This window comes from Penicillium psychrosexuale (assembly GCF_028828465.1).
Source record: "Penicillium psychrosexuale strain IBT 29551 chromosome Unknown utg000001l, whole genome shotgun sequence".
Taxonomy (NCBI): domain Eukaryota; kingdom Fungi; phylum Ascomycota; class Eurotiomycetes; order Eurotiales; family Aspergillaceae; genus Penicillium; species Penicillium psychrosexuale.
The window spans coordinates 903,719-925,599 of record NW_026643186.1 but is presented as its reverse complement, the minus strand read 5'-3'; the positions used below and the strand labels follow the sequence as shown (position 1 = coordinate 925,599).

At 48.6% G+C, this 21,881-nt stretch overlaps 10 protein-coding genes across 10 annotated transcripts; 4 read left to right on the top strand and 6 right to left on the bottom strand.

Moving 5' to 3' along the window:
• Positions 1 to 577: 577 nt before the first annotated feature.
• Positions 578 to 1,122, bottom strand: N7518_000341 (uncharacterized protein; the record flags this gene model as incomplete). Its single annotated transcript, XM_057181269.1, has 2 exons — positions 578 to 917; positions 977 to 1,122. The coding sequence occupies 2 exons, from the start codon at positions 1,120 to 1,122 to the stop codon at positions 578 to 580; spliced, it is 486 nt and encodes a 161-aa protein (XP_057046619.1).
• A 170-nt stretch (positions 1,123 to 1,292) lies between these two features.
• On the bottom strand, positions 1,293 to 1,750 carry N7518_000340 (DUF167 domain-containing protein; the record flags this gene model as incomplete). The annotated part of the gene is made up of 2 exons (XM_057181268.1): positions 1,293 to 1,457; positions 1,535 to 1,750. 2 exons carry the CDS (start codon positions 1,748 to 1,750, stop codon positions 1,293 to 1,295), a joined length of 381 nt encoding a protein of 126 aa, XP_057046618.1.
• A 3,449-nt stretch (positions 1,751 to 5,199) lies between these two features.
• Positions 5,200 to 8,205, bottom strand: N7518_000339 (DEAD/DEAH box helicase; the record flags this gene model as incomplete). The annotated part of the gene is made up of 4 exons (XM_057181267.1): positions 5,200 to 6,166; positions 6,222 to 7,579; positions 7,635 to 7,822; positions 7,899 to 8,205. The coding sequence occupies 4 exons, from the start codon at positions 8,203 to 8,205 to the stop codon at positions 5,200 to 5,202; spliced, it is 2,820 nt and encodes a 939-aa protein (XP_057046617.1).
• Positions 8,206 to 8,841: 636 nt separating this feature from the next.
• N7518_000338 (transcriptional regulator family TF) lies at positions 8,842 to 10,941 on the top strand (the record flags this gene model as incomplete). Its single annotated transcript, XM_057181266.1, has 1 exon — positions 8,842 to 10,941. One exon carries the CDS (start codon positions 8,842 to 8,844, stop codon positions 10,939 to 10,941), a length of 2,100 nt encoding a protein of 699 aa, XP_057046616.1.
• Positions 10,942 to 11,144: 203 nt separating this feature from the next.
• N7518_000337 (uncharacterized protein) lies at positions 11,145 to 12,650 on the bottom strand (the record flags this gene model as incomplete). Its single annotated transcript, XM_057181265.1, has 1 exon — positions 11,145 to 12,650. The coding sequence occupies one exon, from the start codon at positions 12,648 to 12,650 to the stop codon at positions 11,145 to 11,147; it is 1,506 nt and encodes a 501-aa protein (XP_057046615.1).
• An 820-nt stretch (positions 12,651 to 13,470) lies between these two features.
• Positions 13,471 to 14,271, top strand: N7518_000336 (HpcH/HpaI aldolase family protein; the record flags this gene model as incomplete). The annotated part of the gene is made up of 1 exon (XM_057181264.1): positions 13,471 to 14,271. One exon carries the CDS (start codon positions 13,471 to 13,473, stop codon positions 14,269 to 14,271), a length of 801 nt encoding a protein of 266 aa, XP_057046614.1.
• A 558-nt stretch (positions 14,272 to 14,829) lies between these two features.
• N7518_000335 (RidA family protein) lies at positions 14,830 to 15,323 on the bottom strand (the record flags this gene model as incomplete). The annotated part of the gene is made up of 3 exons (XM_057181263.1): positions 14,830 to 15,054; positions 15,121 to 15,194; positions 15,272 to 15,323. The coding sequence occupies 3 exons, from the start codon at positions 15,321 to 15,323 to the stop codon at positions 14,830 to 14,832; spliced, it is 351 nt and encodes a 116-aa protein (XP_057046613.1).
• An 864-nt stretch (positions 15,324 to 16,187) lies between these two features.
• On the top strand, positions 16,188 to 17,577 carry N7518_000334 (uncharacterized protein; the record flags this gene model as incomplete). The annotated part of the gene is made up of 4 exons (XM_057181262.1): positions 16,188 to 16,433; positions 16,493 to 16,618; positions 16,686 to 17,274; positions 17,333 to 17,577. The coding sequence occupies 4 exons, from the start codon at positions 16,188 to 16,190 to the stop codon at positions 17,575 to 17,577; spliced, it is 1,206 nt and encodes a 401-aa protein (XP_057046612.1).
• Positions 17,578 to 18,238: 661 nt separating this feature from the next.
• Positions 18,239 to 19,133, bottom strand: N7518_000333 (SDR family NAD(P)-dependent oxidoreductase; the record flags this gene model as incomplete). Its single annotated transcript, XM_057181261.1, has 3 exons — positions 18,239 to 18,510; positions 18,588 to 19,018; positions 19,078 to 19,133. 3 exons carry the CDS (start codon positions 19,131 to 19,133, stop codon positions 18,239 to 18,241), a joined length of 759 nt encoding a protein of 252 aa, XP_057046611.1.
• A 1,178-nt stretch (positions 19,134 to 20,311) lies between these two features.
• On the top strand, positions 20,312 to 21,874 carry N7518_000332 (wax synthase family protein; the record flags this gene model as incomplete). Its single annotated transcript, XM_057181260.1, has 1 exon — positions 20,312 to 21,874. One exon carries the CDS (start codon positions 20,312 to 20,314, stop codon positions 21,872 to 21,874), a length of 1,563 nt encoding a protein of 520 aa, XP_057046610.1.
• Positions 21,875 to 21,881: the final 7 nt, after the last annotated feature.

Genomic DNA, 21,881 nt, shown 5'->3' with positions numbered 1-21,881 from the left:
CAAATTGTTTGTGATAATTGACAAACGCGTGGGTCATGGCGTTTTCATTTGAGTCATGTTGACTCCAAAAATCAACCACAAAAAAAAAAAAGGGAGTTCATTCTTGTCTTGCAGTTGCAGTTGGTTGCGTACATAGATTGACATTGTCTCCAAAATTTATTTCCTTTGTCCTCATCGCACGCGAACTTTCCAAAGTGCTAGTATGTATATGTCTTCAGCCGCCGATGTAGGCCAATTATCTGTGTCTTATTCCTTCCCATGGAGCTGGACACAAGCTTAGTCTCAGGGATTCGATTATTGCCCGGCTCGCGGTATGGAACCAAGCCAATCTCGATCCATTTGGAGCTGGCATTGTCGTCGCATATATCGTGGGCGGTTACTGCAGCAGCCCTGCAGCCACACCCATGCCTAGTCACACGTAGTATGCACGACATCAGGCGTGAATTGCCAGTAAAGACGGATGGGTCTCACCATAGCCCGAGGGCAATCCTTTGACAAAGAGTCAAAATATATAGACTAGTCATAGTTCAAAATCGGTTCTCGTACTCGCTTTGAAGCAAGAGTACAGCCAGCAAGCCTAGGGAACGAACAAATCGGCCCCAGAGCCAGCAACCAGAGCACCTAGGAAGTTTCCCTTGGCGCAAACTCTCCACGCAACATCCCCAGAGCTTGCCGAATTATTTCCGCCGCCAATCCATGAGCTCACGGCGCTCACGACGGCCGAGGCATCCTCGCGAGGGACGCGAATCCACATAATATGGTACTTCGTGGTTGATGGAGATCCATCCTCGATCTTCAGGATGTCGATCGGAATGGCTGTTCCTGTCAGGCCGAGGAATTGCGACAATGCGGAGGAGAGGTAGGTTCGTGCGGAGAGGGCATCGAGGGGTTGTGGTGCACTTCCTGGTTGGGAGACACTAAGATTGCAATGTTAGCTTTATTTCTGGCGGACCAAAAAAGCCGACGGATAGCTTACAGCTTGAGCTTGAGGTATGTCCAGGGTGGATTGCGCGACGTGAAATGGATAATTTTTGGCTTTGGCTCTGGCGCTTTGCGCTTCGCAGCTTTCGTTACAGAGACATTTGTGTCAATTTCCATGTCGCCGTGTGTATCCTCTGTCATACTGGCTAGTTTTTTGATCTGTTCGGGGTGGTCGGAGGTTGATGTTCGCCCGGAGCTCCGCCAAAAAAAAAATCACAGTGACGGCGTCACGGGATCAAACAAGAATCGAATAGAGACAAAAATATGAGCTAGCAAGTGGGAATCAACAGGCTTTAAATTCGAAATTTATACTAGGAGTCTCGCGTATTGACAGCGTCCTTTAATATTTGTGTCGCACGCTGCAAGTAGGCTTCTTCGCCGTCGTCTCCGATCTCCAAATCGGCAACACACAACGTTTTCTCCCTTGATTTCGCGCCACGAATAATTCCGACATTCGACTTTGGAACGTTAAATATCTAACAAATGGTCAGATGGAAATTGTGACTTTGTTCCCCAGACAAGACGGGGAAGCAAGAAGACACCAATGGCCCACCTCTGCGAAGACACGCGACACTGCCATATTAGATGCCCCGTCGCGTGGAACAGCAGCCACGGCAATATCGACTCTATCAATGCCAACATTTGTAATACCTGCGCGACGAGCAGAGGCGTTTGGCTTCACATAGCAAGGGATGTGGAGGTTGAACAGTTTCCGAGAACACGGGGTTTTGCTAGGGACGAGGCGGAGGAAAGAAGACGGACTGGACATTTTCAGTCGTGGTCAAGCCAATGCTACATATAATTGTGGATGTGGAATGAAGAGGTTCAAGTAAAATTGATTGCAGTAAAATAAAAGAAATGGATGAAGTGGCCAAGACAGTCATCGTTTAGCCCTAAATGGGCGAACCGCCCTACACGGTCGAGCCCAAACCAGTGCTATCACGCTTACCCTTAGCATACAGTCAAGGAAAAACTAAAACTCATAATTTTAAACAAGGCTCAGCTTGCGTATTCGGCTCCCACGGATTCCGGAGCTCAACAACAAGGCAAGCACGGCTATCATAACATCTAGAACGATAGATAGCCACCTCTGGATGGTGAATAACATTGGCAATATTGCCAAGTCTAACTATTACGACTACAATCACCAATGTAGCTTCTAAGTAGCATCACCACGAGGGTCTCCTCTAGTCTAAGTCTTCCGCTCGTAGCTTTAGGGGACGTCTTCGGTGCTTAACTAGCTTGGATCGAAGACCGGTATTGATTATCGGTCTCGATAGTCGGTAGATAGGCTAATATATATGAATATTACTGCGACAAGAAAGGTCCGGGAAACAACATTGATTTATATAATACAGGATATAATGATAAGTTGATAACGAGTCTTCATGCATCGGCTGCTTCATGGATTGAGACACCTTGGAAGAATGTCTCCAGGCGAGGAGTCGCTGGCTCAGCTTTCCGCTCTCTGCCAGTGACTCGAGGTGGCAGATCTGCAAGAGCTCGCGTGTAGCTCCAGAGAAACCTTCATTCAATATATAAAGAAGTACTTGCTAACTCACCTTGCTCCTTTGGTTGATACGGTAGAAGTTGAAGGTCGCGCTATCCGTAGAGATCCCGTAGACTGTTATATCTGTCTTCCCCCGCTCGATACGGCCGGATCTCGGGGGGATAAGGGCCACCGTTAGTATAAATGGGAAATGTTATTTAAGTAAAGGCACCGGCTGAGGGATAACGAGTGGCGAGGGAGGATCCTGCTCCGGTCCGACATAGAGTATCTCGTCGACGATGCGACTGCGATGCCGCGATATGCGTCCCTCGGGTGAGTAGTAATCTCCCCACAAACGCCGCTCCGAATAGAGAACACCAGCTTCTACCGGAACCCAAAACATATATATAGGAACGCCGATCGATGGAGCTTGCCGTCTCAACAAGAGCGTCTCGACAAGAGTGTCTCGTCCCACCCCTACTTGCCACCTAGGATAGAGACTTCTCCTAGGCACTCGCTTTTCTCGGATCCGCATCATCTTCCAATTCCTTATTTAGGTAATGCAGAACTGGTTGCGGGACTGATTAGTTGCGGTAGCAACTCCCACGGGCAGGTTCGACTTCTTCTTCGGACATTCGTGTGTCATATGTCCCTTTTCCTTGTACCTCGGAGGCTATCTTGGCCCACGTCCCTAAATAGCAAGCCCCCATTGAAAACTAGCAGGCCAATATTCGGCGGTAAGGTATCCAAAGCGGCAATCAGCCCGGCTTTAGACAAATACTGTTTCGCTGCGTGCTGAGGGCTAAGCGTGACAGCACCGGTTTGGGCTTGACCGTGTCCAATCAAGACGATTGTGGTTTCACAGCTTCTTTGGGGTTCTCATCCATAACAGCAGGTGTGCGTCCTGTACCACGGTGGCCTTCTTCATTTCTTCCACGGTTTCGACCCGAGTCCATCCGCTTTTGCCAGCTAACAGCGCTGGCCCAAAAATATCACGTCGTCGAATCCTTAGCCATTAATTGTTTCCAGTGGCAGGGCGGGAGACGATGGTCTGCACATATTCTAGATAATAAGTATGTGATATATTGATTAAATAACCGGAACATACCTCGCTTTGTTCGAGTCTGGGCATACCGCTATGAAGAAAACCGAAAAAAGCAGATTTAGCCGTTTGCTTCCCACCTCCTGGGCGATAAACGATGGAAATACTGAGAACCACGGTTTGAGCATTTGCGCCTGGGAATTGACACCATGATAGGGTGAACGTATTATGGAGGTGTTTGGTCTCCTTGATATTGGCAGCGTCAAATTACACAATGAAACTCGAATGTATAATTCAGCGCAAAGGGATTGTGGATGTTGCATGGGATGGGGTAATTTAGAGAGAGGACGAGAGGGAAAGAGGGAGATGAACAAGATGGAATACTGACTTAGGCTCAGGCTTGAAGTAGTTAGTAATGAGATCTAAGCGATGGTATGACCAGGTTATAGTATAAAAATGTATAGGAAGTAGAGTAAGGTGTAGATGAAAGATAGATGAGAGATAGATGAGAGAAGGATGAATATGATGTGATATATAGAAGAGGATGAACTGAGAGCAGGAGAGTGACAACAAACATACGAGCTAGCTTCGGCTCAGGCTGAAAGAAGTCAGGAATAGGACCTAGGCGATGAAGGCATACAATATAAAGGTCAGGTCACATGACTCCATTGCTTGTTCCTACCACAAACCTATAGTTCCTTCCTTCTTCATACAACTTTCCTTCTTCATGCAGTTAAGGTATTTTCTAAAGTCATCTATCTTCATAGACCACCTTCTCGGGTAGGTCACTATTACACGATGGGGCCGAAGAGGCGTGGAATTCCCTTCCCAGCCCAGAAGATGGAGAAATCACGAAAAATATGGCACCAAACTTTGAAAGAATTGCGAAAGAGTCCAAGGAAGCATCCAAATCCACATTCCCTCTGAAGACATCATTTTCGATCCAGATCGCAGACTAAGACCAATTTTGTGGTCACCAAAGGAAGGTTCACAGCGGCATCACCTGCTTAGGACGACAGTTTAAGACCTGCCATTCATAAATGGTCCATATCGCGGTCTTCGAAAGGAGCCAGATGCTCTTCTCCACAGTCCGTCGCAGCCCTTTCCAACTCTTGTCGCAGAGGTTGGATGGAGTGAGTCGTATAATGACCTTCTTGATGACATGAATCGGTTGCTCATTAGGCTAGCAGTCTCCAGTTCGCTTCATGCCTCAGTGGAAATCGCCTCTGGGCTTAATCCCACCAACGAGGCGCTTGACGTGCAGTGCCATGCAGCGGTGCAAATCAAATTGTTATTCTTGTTAAGTGGACGACGGCATCTTTTTTTGGCATCTTTTTTCTGTATGTCTTCTTTAGAATCTTCCTTAGCATCTTCCTTAGTATTTTTGGTGAAAAGCACTCTTTAAGCATAACAGGAGAAGCATATCCATCCCCTTTTCCGGATGATAGCCCCAGTAGTCAAGAAAGAGGCCAAAAAAGCTGGCCAGCATAAAGGTCAAAAAGAGAACCCGAGATCTTGGCTATTTTATAGGAGATTTCATTAGGGACCAGTGTAGGACAGGGTAGTTTAAAGAGAAGATGAAAAGTAGACAGGGAGATGGAGAAAAGAAACAAGATGAAATATGTCGACCACTAACTATGTACCGAGAAGATGATGCCGTCACCCGACTCATTTAGCACCCACGCCTCTATTGCAAAAGAGACTCAAGATCTGCAACACGAGTACCTCTATCCTCGGCCTTCTTTTTCGTCTCCCGGAAAGCAGCCTGCATTAGACTCCTCTTACGCTCCTGGATCGCCAACACCCGCTCCTCAATACTATCTTCCATAACCAGTCTCCAGACCGTTGTCTCCCGCTTCTGCCCAAGCCGATACACCCGATCGACGGCTTGATCCTCGATAGCAGGCGCCCACCAACTGTCACACAAGATGACCTGGTTTGCTGCAACGAGGTTAAGACCAACACTGCACACGCTCAGACTTGCGAGGAGGACAGTACACTCAGGGTCGTTGGAGAATGAGTTGATGGAGTTGTCGCGTTTCACAGACTGCATCTTGCCATCTACGCGGGCGAACTTGATCCCGCGCTGCTTAAGATGTGGCTCGATGAGATTCAAGAATGACGTCCATTGGCTGAAAACCACGGTCTTTGTGCCTGGTGCCCGGCCCTGAGCAGTCAGGATCTTGACCAGGGTCTCGATCTTGCTGCTTGGGCTGTCGGGGTCAGCCTCAACGGTGTCAGTGTCTTCGCCCAGTTCGGCAGCTGGGGATACGAGTGTGTTGGTTTCCTTGATATCTGCGCGGCAGAGCGGACACTTGTGCTGGCGTTCGATAACCTGCTCGATGCAGCCCCGGCAATAGGCGTGGGCACAGGCGGTTATGACGGGTTGCTCAAGGTTGTCGAGGCAGATGGCACACAGTTCTTGGCTTTCTATCTGGAGTTGCAGCATCTCTTGTAGAGCACGGACATTCTCAGGTGTCAAAGGTACGACTTTGTGTTCCTCGAGCATGCCCATGAGTTTATCAATGCGGTTCTTGCAGAGCGCCCAGTGATTGCAGACTTGACGGAGACGGAGAAGAACCTCGAGAAGGTGAGAGTACTTAGTTTTGCCGTCTTTGTCCTTGAAGTCGAGAAGAGCACCCTGAGCCTCGGTTCTATGATTGTTATTAGCAAATTTGTTTTCACTGTGCGGGTAGTCACGATACATACTGGAAAGCATTGTACTTTTCCTGTTCATGGGCATTGAACTTGATTCTAATGAGACGAGACGTCATCTCGGGTAGCTTCAAATTGATATAGCCCATATCCTTCCTACGTCGTAAGCAGGTGGTGCCCATGAGAGCCTCAAGCAGCAGTCGAGCCTCGGGCTCTCCTGCAGTTAAGGGTCGAATCAAGACACTGTTGAAGATCCCCAAATCTTCCAATCCACCGGAAAACTTAAGGAAACGTATTTGCGCATACAAATCCTTCAGAGTGTTGATAATGGGGGTTCCGGTCAGGGTCCAGCGGGAGTCGGCACGTAAGCCACAAGCCGCAAGGGAGGCTTTGGAACTGGGATTGCGGATGGTATGGCCTTCGTCAAGTACGACACGACGCCAGTGCACCGAAAAGATGCCCTTAGCTGGCGCCTTATTGGTTTTCGGGTTGAAGTCCAGGGCCAGGGCTCCATAGCTAGTGATCACAACATCATACTTGGCCAAGTTTGCAGCTTCCTTCTTCCCAGAGCCGTGATAGATCAAGACACTCGGGGCAGTCTCCTTATGGGCGTGGTCTTGGATCTGATTTCTCCAGTTGCTCATAACACCGACAGGGGCAATGATCAAAGTGGTCTTAGAGGAGCCTGCAGTGAGAGGCTTTGCATTTGCAAGAATCAATGAGATGATCTGGATTGTCTTGCCCAAGCCCATGTCATCAGCAAGAATACCACCACTGGCGAGGGCTGGCTCCGTGGCTGTGGCATAATTTGTTGCGATATTGAGAAAGTCGTTATTTTTCCGCTTCCACAATTGCACGATATCATCAGAGCCTCTTGCGGGAAGGCTTGGCGATTCTTGCTTGATCATCCAAGCTAGTCCTTGGCGCTGATATGGAAGTAACTGGGTGGAAAGGCCGGCTGGAGTATCGTCCATCGGCATATTGACCAGGTCAGACTCCTTCTGTCCGAAGGTTTCCACAACCTGGCCAATATCTCGGGGATTGAAGGTGGAGCTCTGGTTAAGGAGTTCCTCCAAGCTCTCACTTTGCTCGCCACCAAGACCCGTTGGAATCGAGAGGTTCGCATACTCTGGGTTCTGGTTGGCTTGCCATTGTGCAGCTTTGCCAAGAGCCATGGCGCGAGCTTTCTTTGCGGCCTCCTTCTGCTGTTTCTCGGCCGCTTTCTCTGCCTTGCGTTCCTCACGCTCCAACTCGTTCATTTGGTGCACAGGAAGCTTGTCCTTCTGCATTCGTTGCTTCAGATTGGATCGTCTGGTAGGCTCGCAAGTTCCGAACAGCTTCAAATCAACAGGGCATGTATAATCTCCAATCGCACCAGTCAGCATGCCTTCAATAATGAGATCACGAGCATCCTTTGATAACGAACGTTAGCAAAATCTCGGAAGCAATATGATTGGAGATTCTTACCATATATGACGCCAACTTAGCTGCCATCTGTCGTGGAATGTGGCCGATTTGGGCGCCCATGACATTAGTAACCTTAATAGCATTGCTATCATATTGATTATTGGAATCCCGAATTATGATGACCCGTTCACCTGGGCTGGCACGACCCCTGTAAAAGCGTACACCAACGATCTTTGTGGAAACAATACCTATTGGGTGTTGTTTAGTATAGTTTCTAGAGCATCTATACGCGAGGAACCGATATCATGTGAAAAAGAAGCATACCATAGAGGATCGAGCTTGTTAGAGAGGTTTCATCCACTTCCTGGGATCCTTGAAGCACATCGAGCGCTTCCTCATCCTCTTCGTCGGCGCCAACTACCTGCGACAACTGATTCAATGGAATGAAGTCGGCAGACTCGCCAAGTCTCTGGCCCGAGCTAGTATCCTGGTCCAACGGAATGTAGTCGACAGTCTCGCCGAATCGTTGGCCTGGGCTGGCTTCGGCGTTCAAAGTCAGAGCTGTGCGGACGATTTTTGGCGCACGACCAGCGTCTCCGGTAGAACCGGAGGCCTTGCGTTTTGCTACCATTTTTCTCCGGCTTCACCCAGCAAAGTTGATATAAACTTTGGCGATGATGATGATGTGGAGATTGTGGACTCTCGGAGAAGTGCAAATATGTCCGGGGCCCTGCCCTCTCAAAAGTACCCTCTCGATATGACAAATTCAAAAAGCAAAAGACCGCACAAAAAACAGATAAAGAAATTGTTGACTCCAGAGCTTGTCATATAGAGCGCTAACTGTCTGTGTGACGCGTCGAGACACGGCTCCACGTGACCGGGGAGAAAACGGATAAGTCACGTGGCATCGACGCTGATAACTCGCCGCCCGCTGAGTGGACGATCGGTTGACACCCCGGGGGCGAGACCCACGGGGGGTCTTCACAAGATAGTTGATTAGTCCATGTATGAGGTACGATAACAAGCTGATTATCGCGGGCAATTTATCGAAAATATTCGTGTCCTAAGCTCTCTCAATGCATCATCTCGTCCGGAGTACTGTTTCAATCGTTTGGATATAGCCTGGATATAGCCCGGATATAGCTCTTTGTCGTGCGGAGAACAAGCCGACGGGGTATATCCCGTTCCCCGGATTTTATTCGCTCCAAGGCTGTCGGGGAGTTCCCACCAGTGCATTGACAGCCCTCTTCCTACCTCTTTGCAAATCATGTCCGTTTCGCAGCTCAAAGTGATGCCGTCCTATCAGCCATTCCAATGTCTCATCTGTCAAAGTCGATTTACTCGACACGAGAACCTCAAGCGACATGCAACGCTACACTCCCGTTCTCAGGCCGAGGCGTCGCTTCCCTGTGACTTCTGCCACGCTACCTTCTCCCGTCCCGACTTGCGCAATCGCCACATGAAGAGAAAACATCCAGAGCACGAGCAGCATCGAGTGACGAAAAGGACACAGCGTCAACCAGCACCCAGACAAGACAGGCTGAATTCTTCTGTATCGCCGACAGCAATCTCGCCTGCAGGAAGCCAGGGTGGCTTGCCTTCTCCTGGATCTGTACATTCCAGCCCAGGAGAGGAGCCGAGGTTTGATAGTGATGCAATCTGGCATCCGGTGATGCGGTATCGGCAGCAGTTCGACAGTGGCTACCCCGCGGAAAACCCAAATATTGCTGCGCCGGGGACCGGGATAGCCAAGACGCAACCGACAAGAGGCCTGTTACAACAATCGACGACGAGTGACTCTATCCTCATCGATCAGATTGTCCAGGACGCTACAGATCTGGAGCGGAGCTTACTATTAGGGACATCCTTCCTGAAGCCCACCACTCACCTTGACAACCAACTACATCCGATGGCCACCGCACAAACCGAGCCACTCGACACAAGTCTAGTCGAATACAATTTCAACCACCCGATTTTAGATAGATTGTCGCCAAATGACATCCCTCAACTCCAAGACGATTGGGCCCCGACTCCCTTACAAATTTCACGAGGCTGCAACTTATTTTTCGCCTCGGTCTCTCATTTCCTCCCCTTTCTCCATTCCTCGACTTTTGATCCGACACAAGTTCCTCCTCATTTGGTCCTCAGTATGCTTTGCCTCGCCTATCAATACGGCGAGGACCCGGAATGCGGGGACCAGGAAGGCTCAGGCGAAAGCTTTTCTATACGTTGCTTTCATAAAGCTCGAGCTGTCCTTGCTTCTGACGAAGAGAGGCCTGACGCTTCGACGATGATCACCACATTGGTTCAATCATACCTGCTCCTTGAAATCTGTGCCATGATGTACCTTTGTGGCGACAATTCAGCATGCGGCCTCAAGATGCATTCGCACATCATCTCCCTGGCTCGCGCTGGACGAATGACACAACCAATGACTGTTGAGTCTGGTGCGACCGCAGATTTGGAGTCATTATGGCGGGAATTTGTCAAAGCCGAGTCGCACAAACGGACCCTTTTCGCGGTGCATCAGATCGACGCGCTCTGGTACCAATTCCTTTCCATTCCCCGCTCAATCTCACACCTGGAAATCAAGCATGATATGCCTTGTCCAGAAGACCAATGGTCATCATCCTCTGCTGCTGAATGGGCTCATCGGCAGCTCGTTGCAAGAAATGGCGGCCCCTCGGTGACATACACCGATACTGTTCGACGCTTCCTTTCCTCTGGTGATGAGATCGCCTCCCTTCCATCATTTGATCCGTACGGCGCCATCAACATCGCGCAATTTCTGATCTCCAGCGCCCGGGAAATCTCAGGCTGGTCTACAATGACAGGAATGCTGAGCATGGAACGGTTCGGCGCATTAAGATCATCTCTCGTCGCACTTAGCCCGTTCATCTGTCCCGGTAATCACTCGGTACAAACAAAGAACGTGACTCCATCTGCAACTTGGGAGACTGCCATGGTCGAGCTGCAGATGTGGTCACCATCCCACACTGGCGGCATTGTGGAAGGAAGCATAGATGCCGTTCTCAGTCAGTCAACATATCTGGGACCGTCTCAGTTTCTGTGCGATGCCAACACGGCCAAAGCTATACAACCACATGTCAACTGGTTCTTACGATATCTCGACGAGACGCTCATGTTGGACTCTGAAGCGCCATGGGTTACTCTGTCTGCGTACAAAGCCTTTCTGATTGCCTGGCAGCTAATACATGGTGGCCTGCCTGGCGCAATGGAAGTTGTGGGCATCCGTGATGGTGATATGGAGGGAGCTCTGATGTGGGCGAGAAAGGTCTTTCAACGAAGACGGAAATGGCAGATTGGGAAACTCATCTTGTCTTGTTTGGATGAATTAGAGAAATGAATTACGGTCTTATAATGCTTTAATTATTTACGAATGTGTCTTGTGTTATTATTTTGCAGGTTTGAACAATTCAATCATTCCCAAGTATAATCCACTGTTATTTTCATTTCCCTAAACTAGAATATCCCATAACATGTGACAATAAACCCATACCGATCCCAGCAAACACGATTAACATAATAACAAAACAACATAATCATTGATCAGTACATTTCGTAACGCCAGCCGAGCGCTACCATTTCCTCTGTGACGCCACCCTTGACGACCTTGGCTATTTCCACTGGATCTCCAGAGTCCAGACGTTTGTTCTCGCGCAGAATGAGCCAGCGGTATACGGTGATTGTGATAGCGAACAAGACAGCAGCACCCATAAGCGTGCCAAAGGCAACGTAGAAATGAGGCTCTCCGAAGTATAGGTATGAGGCCCAGATGTTGGACGTACCACCGATGGCATTGACCAAGGCAGAGGCAGCCGCTCGCTTCGAGACCGGTCGTGCAAGATGCAGGTTGATGGTCTTGTAGAGGAGGAGCTGGGGGCCGACGGAGGCGAATGGCAGTATCATCATGGAGAAGTAGCGGGCGCCGACGCTCGTAGTCGCCATCGGGATGATGTACATTGGGATCGAGATGGCGATGCACATGAGGATGATTGGGTAGACGAGGTTCTTTCGGTCGGACCAGAACATGAGGCCGTAGTAGACGATGCCGGCGAGAATGTAGGGGGGTGCGGTGAGGAGCAAACTGATGGTGCTGGAGAAGTTGAGCGAGCCCACGAGGGTGGGGAAGTAGTTGGCGATGGAGCCTTGTGTTTGGGACATCATGTTGCACATGATGAGCAGCAACAGCTTGGGGTCCGCGAGGGCTTTCATAAATCCTTTCAACGCGCTCTCGTTCTCTGTGCCCTCTGCAGCACCAGCTTCGGACTCGAGACGCCACACGGCGCAGTCACGCTCAATCTGGGAGAGGATACGGCTGTTGTGGGGGAATTCTGGCATGATGCAGGCGCAGATGATGCCGATGCCGACAGTGGCACTGCCCTCGATGATGAATAGCCATCTCCAGCCGCGGATGCCGTGGTGTCCATCAAGTTGGAGGATGGCTGCGGCGAAAAGACCACCGAAGGCATTACCGACTTGTTGGGCAATGTAGAGCCCGGCAATACGCTTTCCTAGCTCCTTCTTTGTGTACCAGGCAGAGAGGTAATAGATGGCTCCGGGGAAGAAGACGGCTTCGACGGCTCCGAGGATGGCTCGAACAGCAAGGAGTTGACCGTATGTCTGGACCGCCGCTGTGCAAGCCGAGATACCACCCCAGATCGCCACGGCACCACAAATGTACATGCCTGGTCGGGAGAACTTCGTAATGATGATGTTGCTGGGAATTTGGAAGGGCAAGTAGCCGACAAATAGAATGGAAATAGACGTGGCGAATTGCTCAGTGGTCATGTTCAGATCGTCCATGATGCCCTGAAGTTTTGCTGCACTCAAGTTCTGACGATCGATGTAGTTCAGAATGTACAGGATGCCAATGGTTGGAAGGATGAAGAAGTCAATCTTGCGGACGAGCTTCTTGCTGATGGCACCAAACTCATCGTCGCTGAGTCCGCGAAGGGACTCTGGCATACGGTTGTAGGCATCGAGTTGCCCTTCTGCTGACGAGACATTGTCTTCAGCCAGGATAGACTCTTTCTTGTCCACAGGGAAGGACATGAGGACGGTAGTACTTCTGTTGCCAAGACCACAGCAGGTATAAACGATGGAGACTGTGCAGAGTGATGCAGGTTGCAGGCTATGTCCTCCAGGCGATACTTGAGCTCCCCCTATATAGTTCGACGCAGTCTCTGCCCTTGTCGGCTTAGCGTAGAGTCATTACAAATATCCGATCTCGGTCAATAGATGACCAGGATACCTGTTCAAAAAATCTCGAGGCATTGATTGGTGGAGATTGGTCGAGGTTCGGTCATTCGTAGTTGATAAGTGAGACGTGTAGATAGGACTGGAGATAAGCGCACCAACGAGCGTCCAATGGTTATCTGTCCAATTGGAATCGACTACCCCGGATGGAGAGTTTGGTTGAAATCTGGGGTGCATGGAGCTAACCTTTGGGAGGAGCTCCCATATTGTCGATAAGAAGTTTTTGGGAGGTGCAGGTGGAGATTTCCTTCAAACACAGACGGTTTTAGTGGCCATGTAAAATATATCTCTAATCATAGGGGCGACTCACATACAATATTCCAATATTTCGGGATGGGCCGCTAATTTTAACTGTCAAACAAGATAAGCCACTCCGAAGTTTTGCCACTAGTCTGCCCTAACTCCATGCAAGAGCTCCATGTTTACCATGTCGAAGCTCCGCATTTTAGCTTGATATTTCCAATCTTAGTCTAAATAAATGAGGGGTTTAAGAATACGTAAACCAATAAATGATACTTAAGCTGGCATATCATCAACATCTTGTCTTCATCTCACTCACAAACCTCCAACGGACAATACCAAACCATCACCTCTATTTCCAATACCTACTATCACAATGGCTTACGCTACTCCCCTCACTACCACGATCGATAACCCTCGCTTGAGACTTCTCAACAAGCTCAAGGCCGGCGAGTACCCGCTCATGACCTTCATGGCCATCCCCTCCATCCGCCAGGCCCAGATCGTTGCCTTGACCGGTGTCGACGGTATCATTATTGATTGTGAGCACGGTCACATTGGTGACGATGCCATGCACAACTCTGTCGCTGCCATTTCCGCCCTTGGTGTCTCTCCCGTCATCCGCATCCGTGGCCCTGCCCACGATATCCTCAAGCGTGCCCTCGATACCGGTGCCCACGGTATCATGGTTCCCCAGATCAACAATGCTGAAGAGGCCGCACAAATTGTCGCTTCCTCCAAGTTCCCTCCCCAGGGTGTTCGTGGCCAGGGTTCCGCTTTCCCCGCAATTGCCCACGGCCTCACCACTCCTGAGTACATGAAGTCCGCCAACGAGACCATCATCACCATGATTCAAATAGAGACCCGTGCCGGTGTCGAGAACGTCGATGCTATCTGCGCTGTGCCCGGTGTGGACGTTGTCTTCATTGGACCCAACGATCTTGCCCAGTCTCTGCTTGGATACACACCTGCTCGCGGTGACGAGCCTGAGTTTGTTGCTGCTATTGATAAGATTATTGCTGCTGCGCGCAAGCATGGCAAGTGGGCTGCTCGCATGGTCAACAATGGTACAGTAGCCAAGGAGGCTCGGGAGCGTTACGATACCGTCGCCATTACTGGTGACACCAAGGCGATTCAGAACTGGTACATGGCAGAGTTTGAGATTGCCCGTTCATGACGATTTTATGTTACCTTACGATAGACTTTCATATAAAAATTTTAAATAGACAATTTGAGTTTTATTACTTCTTCCCCATGAAAGTTTAACTCCGGATAACCTCCGATCTAGCTCATTACGTGTCTTGCTCGGTCATGAGAATGAGATAAAAGCCACGAATCCTTTTCAAGCCCCGAAACATATTCCCTTGCTGTCTAATCTATCTGGCCGGAAATAGAAAAAAAGAAAAAGAAATAACAATTCATTTATTCACGTCTAACATGAAAAAAACTGCTCCACCGCCGTGATAATGAAGATTGCCCTTCGTCTTGATTGGCAACACGCTTGATTTTACGAACAGAAGCTTAAATACGGAGTAGTCACACACACTACGTAACTAATATTTCTGACTCCCGGGAGTGATCCGCACTTAATTAAGGCCATATTTAGTCAATATAGTAGTTAATAATTACATAGCATATCGTTACTCCGCTCTACATAATATGGGCAACTTGAAACTCAGTCCAAAAAGAATTTTAATTTTCGTCTATATTGTAGCCATTTTCATAATATCATAATTTATGCTTGCGCGATGCACTCAATCTCAATAACGGTACCGTTTCCGGGGGCAACCGCCTGAAGGCATGAGCGAGCTGGCATGGGTTGTGGGAGGAAATCGATGTATGCCTCGTTCATACCAGCGAAATCCTTCATATCGGCAAGGTAGACGTTGAACTTGACAACCTGCTCGAGGGAAGAGCCGGAAAGCTCGAGGACCTCCTTCAGGTTCTGCAGAACGGTTCTCTGTATAAAAGCAAAAAATTAGCCAATGCCTTGACACCTGATAATTGTTTGTGCAATTGAACTTACAGTAGCCTGCTTGATCTCTCCAGTGGCAGTTTGGCCTGCGCAGAAGACGAGTCCGGGGACTTTGACAGCAGGGCCTGGATAGCTTGGTCAGTGATGTTCTTTCTTTATTTATTCCAATAGAATGCAACGTGTTTTGCAGGCAGATACTCACAGTTGTGAGGCTTGGTAGGGAACTTCTCGCTGGAGATGAGTTGACGAGACATCTTGTTGGTAGTTTGAAAGAGTATTGGAGTGTGTTGATTGTGTAGTTTCAAGAGTGTGTCAAGAAGTTTGAAATCCAGAAGTACTAGACAAGAGCTTGTTTAAATTGCTCAAGCTACCCCACACGCCTCTTTATCCGAGGCATGCTGCTAATCAAGAAGAGGGGCAATTTTCATTATCACGACGGAGGAGCAGTTATTTTTTGCTAATGATTTATTCGTTATCATTTTCCTAGATATGCTAGGAGGAGTTGAGTGGGGAGTAGAGTGGAGTGGGAGGAGTGGGAGGAGTGAAAATGGGAGGAGCACATTATTTGGAGTCGATTATTGCGGCTATGTTTGTAAAAAGGTCTCTCAGTGCGTGAATCCCCGCCTAGTAAGCAGAACTGACTATCTGGCCGCAATCTAGGCTTGTATATAAATCTAACTCCCGGCAACACCCGGTGTAGATCGGATTCCAATCCGGGACTAGCCCCAACCTTGTAGATTATGCTTAAGCGCTAACGTCCATAGATGCCCTAAGGCGGAGGAGCCCCCGTGGTTCCGTTCATGATAACGAAAGATGACAAGGCGAGCTGAAAATAGGAAAATGTGGAGAAGTTTAGCAGGGAGCACCCAGAATGGCAATTATCATGCCCAGAATCCAGTGGCGCACTAGCGTCGATAACCCTCCTGCTCTCATCTCATCTAATCCGGATGATCATGCCAGACTTACCTCCCCGGATATCGGATGCACAGATAGGGCTTCATGTCTCTCCATTCGACTAGTATAAAGATATAGAACTCGATCAGATAATTTTCTGTATTGTCTTCAGCATCGATCACAACATCGAACAGTCTCTGAACATTCTTTACACATCAATTACCATGGCTGTTTCTGCTCCCTTCAATCCTCCTTCGGCTGACCTGCCTGGCAAGCCTTTTGTCCCAACATGGGTTCCCCCGCCGGTCACTCAGCAAAAGGAGAACTTTGCTGAGCTTAGCTCCATTGATCTTTCTTTGCTGGACTCGGATGACCCTGCTGTTGTTGATAAGCTTGTCCAGCAGGTTAAGGGCGCCATTCGTGACGATGGATTCCTTTTCCTCGAGAATTACGGAATTTCCCTCGAGCAGGTAAGTCTTGGTTCTTAGGATATTCTAATACCAACATTGCTAATAACATCTTTCAATAGCTCCACCGCCAATTCTCTCTTGCCCAGTATCTTTACCAAAACATCAGCGAAGAGGACAAGGAACGTCTTCTGTTCGACCCCGAAACTGGTGTTTGGTCGGGTTACAAGCACCCTTACGGATTCAAGGTAAGAGGATCTCCCTCATGCATTAAGAAAATCCAAGCCTATACTTACTCTCCCTTTTTGTGATTAGCGCGAACGCGGACCTGAAGACGGTATCGAACAATTCAACTGGTACAAGCCCGACTGGAGCGACATCAACCGTGTGCCCAAATGCCTTCACCCCTTCATGGACGAGATCGAAGAGTTCGCCAACTACCTGACCAAGTCCGTCAACCGCCGCCTCCTGACTCTCTTCTCCCGAGTCCTCGAGTTGCCCGATGACTATCTCTGGGATAACGTTCAGTCCCACGGTTGCCCAACTGGCGAGGGCTACTTCCGCCATGCGCTTTTCCGCCCCGTCCAGAAGAAGACCGAGGAGGCATCCAAGGGCCTGCGTATGCACGGCCACACCGACTTCGGTCTGACAACATTGCTCTTCTCTGTGCCTGTCTCGTGTCTCCAGATTTGGGGCCGCGATGAAAAGTGGTACTACGTGCCCTACAAGCCCGGTGCGCTTGTCATTAACATCGGCGATACCCTGGAGATTGTCTCCGGTGGCCATTTCAAGGCTACTCGTCACCGTGTTTACAAGCCTCCTGTCGATCAATTGCAACAGGAGCGTCTCTCCCTGGTGCTCTTCAACAGTTCTGTTGGTGATTTGCGCATGGGTCCTGCCACAGGTTAGTAGATTCGCACATTGGTTAAACACAAGGACTACGCTAACGTCATATTTTATAGCTTCGCCTCTTATCCAAAGAGTGGGCTGTGTTGAGGAACAGGGTGTCTACAAGGAGTTCAGGAGCCTCACATCCCAAGGAAAGCTTGTGCCTACCAACCGTCAATGGCGCGAGATCCAGATCGCTACCGCTACCGATCCTACGGATCAAGAGCGCAACCGAGTTGGTGCTGACCAGGTTCTTATTGATGGCAAGATTATGCACCAACGGGAGTACATGGGTGTCAAGGTTGTCCTGCCTGTTTAAACCAAAATGCAGCCAATGAGTCGAAGTGTTTGTTGTTTTGATATTATTACCCCTGTTTTTCTGGATGATTTATGCCGACAGATTGTATGCAAGATTCATATTTATATATAGCGTTGGAATTTGAGAGTGGTTATATTTATACATTTCCAATGTGTAAAATGTGTAGCTCACTGCCCAAGTGTACATACAGCCACGATGAATTAGGGACACTAAATATCCGTAACCTACCATCAAAGACTAAGAATTCTTAGCTAATGTTCTTAGAATGGAAGTTCAGAAATTGAAAAACGGAATACTGTTACAGCTTCTTTCCAAATATCCCCATATCATCATTAAATAGAGACTAGAGTCCCTAAAGCACTAATCCCAATGAGGCCCTAATAGAAAGCGTAGCAGTGTAGAGATGATATAAGTTGTGTCTTTGGCTATGACTCAATTTCTACAACTCTCCTCGGCTGAGGCAGTACAATTGTATATCATCTCACATTGTGGTTTGCTCCTGTCTTCGAAAGTAGTATCTTTGAGATCTTCGACTGGGGTCCGGTGAGCACCACGCAAGGACTGTGTAAAACTTTTATTTTTATTCTTCATATCGTGAAAAGAGTGAGACCGCTGTTAAGTTCAAAAATATGCAAATAAAATTTGGCTCTAATTCTAAAAGCTATTTTAACCCTCCAGCTAGGAGAAGACTCTGGCCCGTCATGTACCCAGTCTTCGCTAGCATAGTAACAACATTCGCCGTTTCTTCTGGAGTTCCTAGTCTCTTGAGAGGAATACTCTCTACCACTTCAGGGTACGCTGCCGCAGAGGAAAGCATGCCTGTACCACCGATCATAGCTGGGGCGACGTCGTTGACACTAATGTTGTACTCTGCCAGTCTGGTTGAGAGATTCTTCATCATACCGGTAAGACCACCCTTGGAGGCTGCGTAATCTAGATTGGAAAACTGAATCAGCAACTGCCTTCAAGAAACAAAAGGCCAATGGATCAAGAGCAGTGGATTGACTTACGACAGCCGTTAATTCCTCCACCCTGAGCGGCGATGGAGGACATGAAGATGATCCGCCCCCACTTCTGGGCCTTCATGTGATCTACCACGCCTTTGACGAGAATGAAGGCAGCGCGGAGATTGATATTCATAGTGAAATCAAACTCCTCAAGTGAGATATCCGACACGTCGGGAATTCGCTTGCCATATCCGGCGTTCGATATAAGAATGTCTGGTCGCTGGCCGTGCTCAAGATCAATTTGTTGAAACATAGCCTCGATTTGATCGCCAGACCCAACATCAACCTGGTGGATTGAAATGCGGAGGTTCTGCGTGGCATTCTTGGAGCGTATATCTGCGACAATATTGTTCATGGATGTCAAATTTGTCGAGTAGGTCAAGGCGAGATGAACTCCATGTTGTGCAAGTTGGTGTGCGCAAGCTGCACCGATTCTAGAGTCAGCCGCAAATTAGCTTCATGACCTTGTATAAGCAGTGGATGTTCCGCTTACCCTCCAGATGCGCCGGTGATTACGGCCAATTTACCTCGAATGTCGTTGAATGCCATTGCGAATATAGGAAGTGCAAGTATACTGATCCAGCTAAGAGGTTAAGATGACACAGAACAAGATATTGAACATTGTGGGACCCCAATATTACCCCGGCATTGGATATTCCCCGTTATCGAAAGCTATTCCTGACATTAGACTGCAGGTCAAGATTGCCATGATACGGAGTATCTTCCATGAATAAGAAAAGTGGATAGAGTGGGTTCGTCAATGAAGGGAGCTCCTCCCAAGTTGCCAACGTCAGCAGCCCTAAAGATAGATAGTGACAAGGCTATTCAAAGCAAACCTCATTATCTGTCTATCGTTAATATTGAGTTCTGTTAATCTCGAGTTATGCGTTCATTCTCCAAACTTTGTTTTCTGCGAAGATAGTCAGTTGCGCTCATGGAAGGTGGTTGTAGCAAGGGGAATCGATTCCTGAGGTTTTATGTCGGAGTATGCAAGTCAGCATACCGGAGGATACCGGAGGATCTATTAATCCTAACAATGTGTATTGTTTATTTTAGTTTATGTAATCAGGCTCCATAAATTGCCAGCTGAGCCAGTTCAGAAATACAGACTGATTGACACCCATTGATTGGACCATATATTTCACGGATACGGTTAATCCGACAGTTATGAGCCCGGTACGCATTCTATGCCTGAGATTGCTAGTCGTTGGTTCGAAACCCCGGCACAACACATTTTATAAGGTTCCCTTACCCTTGTACGGTCACTGCTGTAAAGTCGTATCCTCTGGGTCAGATTGTACCTACGAACGTATGAATGATTGACACGACTAAAAAAGGATGTGTATAAGAGATGTGTCGGTAAAAACCACATTGAGACGCTAGTAATCATGCACGAAACAGCGAATCCCGACTACCTCGTCATTCACTGGGGGGTGTGTCAAGAATGGGATATGGCCCCTCTAGGCCCTAAACAAGAACCTTGGTTTTTGTTATGGTCTAGTGGTAAATTACGCTGTACAAAATTCAACATTTTATCGTGGCCTGAGGCATTAGCAGTCACACTTCAAGGCACGTGATGATATCTGTAAACGTCACTACGTCAGTTAAGAGCAATGGCCTGTGAAAGGCGTGGATTCCTCAAATTCCGAATCGGTCATTTTTAGCGCATCCCCGCGTACTCCATATTACTGAGGCACTGAGGCATTAGTGGCGCTCCCGTGTTCCACATGGCCGATCCCCGCTATGGCTCCTACAGGGATCTGGCCAAGGACTATGAGACCCGACTTGATACCCTAATAGAACAAGGGATCTTTAAGCCAGTTTTTCTATATCATGTTGTCATTCTCAACATTATACCTTTGATAGGTCTGGTCATTCCTCGCAGCAAGGGCGGACAATATGTTCGAAAGGGCCTTTTCGTCCTCTGTATTGCAATTGCAATCGAAATTTTCCAAAATCGACGGGCAATAATCGGAGGAAATGGCTACATGCTTGGCTTGATGACCGCGTGGTGGTTAGTATGGAATGCCACGTTGTTTGTGTTTACAGACCTTGAACATGATTTCAAGCGCATTGAACGGAAACCCGTCGATATCAAGTCTCAAAATGACGCCAAGACGCTCTGCTCGAACAATCCAACATGTACACAACAGGACAGCAACCTTTTTATTTGGCGGTCATATCCCGAAAAGTTCTGGCATCGTCTGGAATGGTCCGCTGGACTGCTCTTCAACCTGAGGGGGCCAGAATGGAACTGGCGGACTTCCCATCTGGGTCCTCTTCCACGACCAATTCACGACCAATTGCATCCAGGATTCGTGGGTAAAATCAAGGCACATGAACCCTCCACATATCCCAACGGCAAACACCGCTTGCAGGCTGCTTTTCGAAAGTTCCTCATATCTTACCTTGTGCTGGACATCTTGAAAGTCGTAGTCCTGATGCCTGATCCATACTTTCAAGGCCTCGCTCCGGCTGATTCACTATCACCATTTCCTTTCTTCTACTTCCCAAATTTCACATTGTATCCTGCCATATCCCAGATCTGTCGTCGTCTATACAGCGCCATAAGTGTATATACTGCACTCGAGTTCGTGACATCACTCAATCCAATCTTCTTCCTGGGGCTATCTCTCGCATTTCCCAACGGGGCCAAGAAGCTGACCGCCGCACCCTTGGGTGCTTCATGGCTATATTCCGATGCATTCGGCCCATTCTTCATCCCGGTCCTTGACGACGGATTGGCGGGCTGCTGGGGTCGTTGGTGGCATCAAATTTTCCGATACGGATTTTTAGCTTCAGCACGCTGGGTCTTATCCGTGCTTCCGGTCGGCTTGGCTTCCCATCCCCAAGTCCGTCGTGTCACTTACGTGATGGTGGCTTTCTGTCTTAGCGGCTTTGTGCATGCCTGTGGAAGCCGTACCCAGATTGCAGATACATCTCCCGTGTCCGGGCCATTCCTATTTTTCGCTTTGCAGGGTGTTGCAATCATGGCGGAGCAGGTTTTCAAGACATCGATCTTCCCGAAATCGCCTTTTGCCCGTGCGCCGAGATGGCTGAGACGAACGGCTAACTTTGTGTTTGTATTTTGTTGGTTGATGGCCTCAGGTGGGCTCATCGCGGATGACTTTGCGAGGGGCGGCTTATGGCTGATGGAGCCTCTTCCAATTAGTCCACTTCGTGGACTGGGATTTGGGCTACAGGGGCAAGGTTGGTGGTGCTGGGATGAGCCCTGGTTCCGGTACTGGAGTGATGGTACATATTGGGGGAGTGGAATACGTGCGTTATAGAATTGAT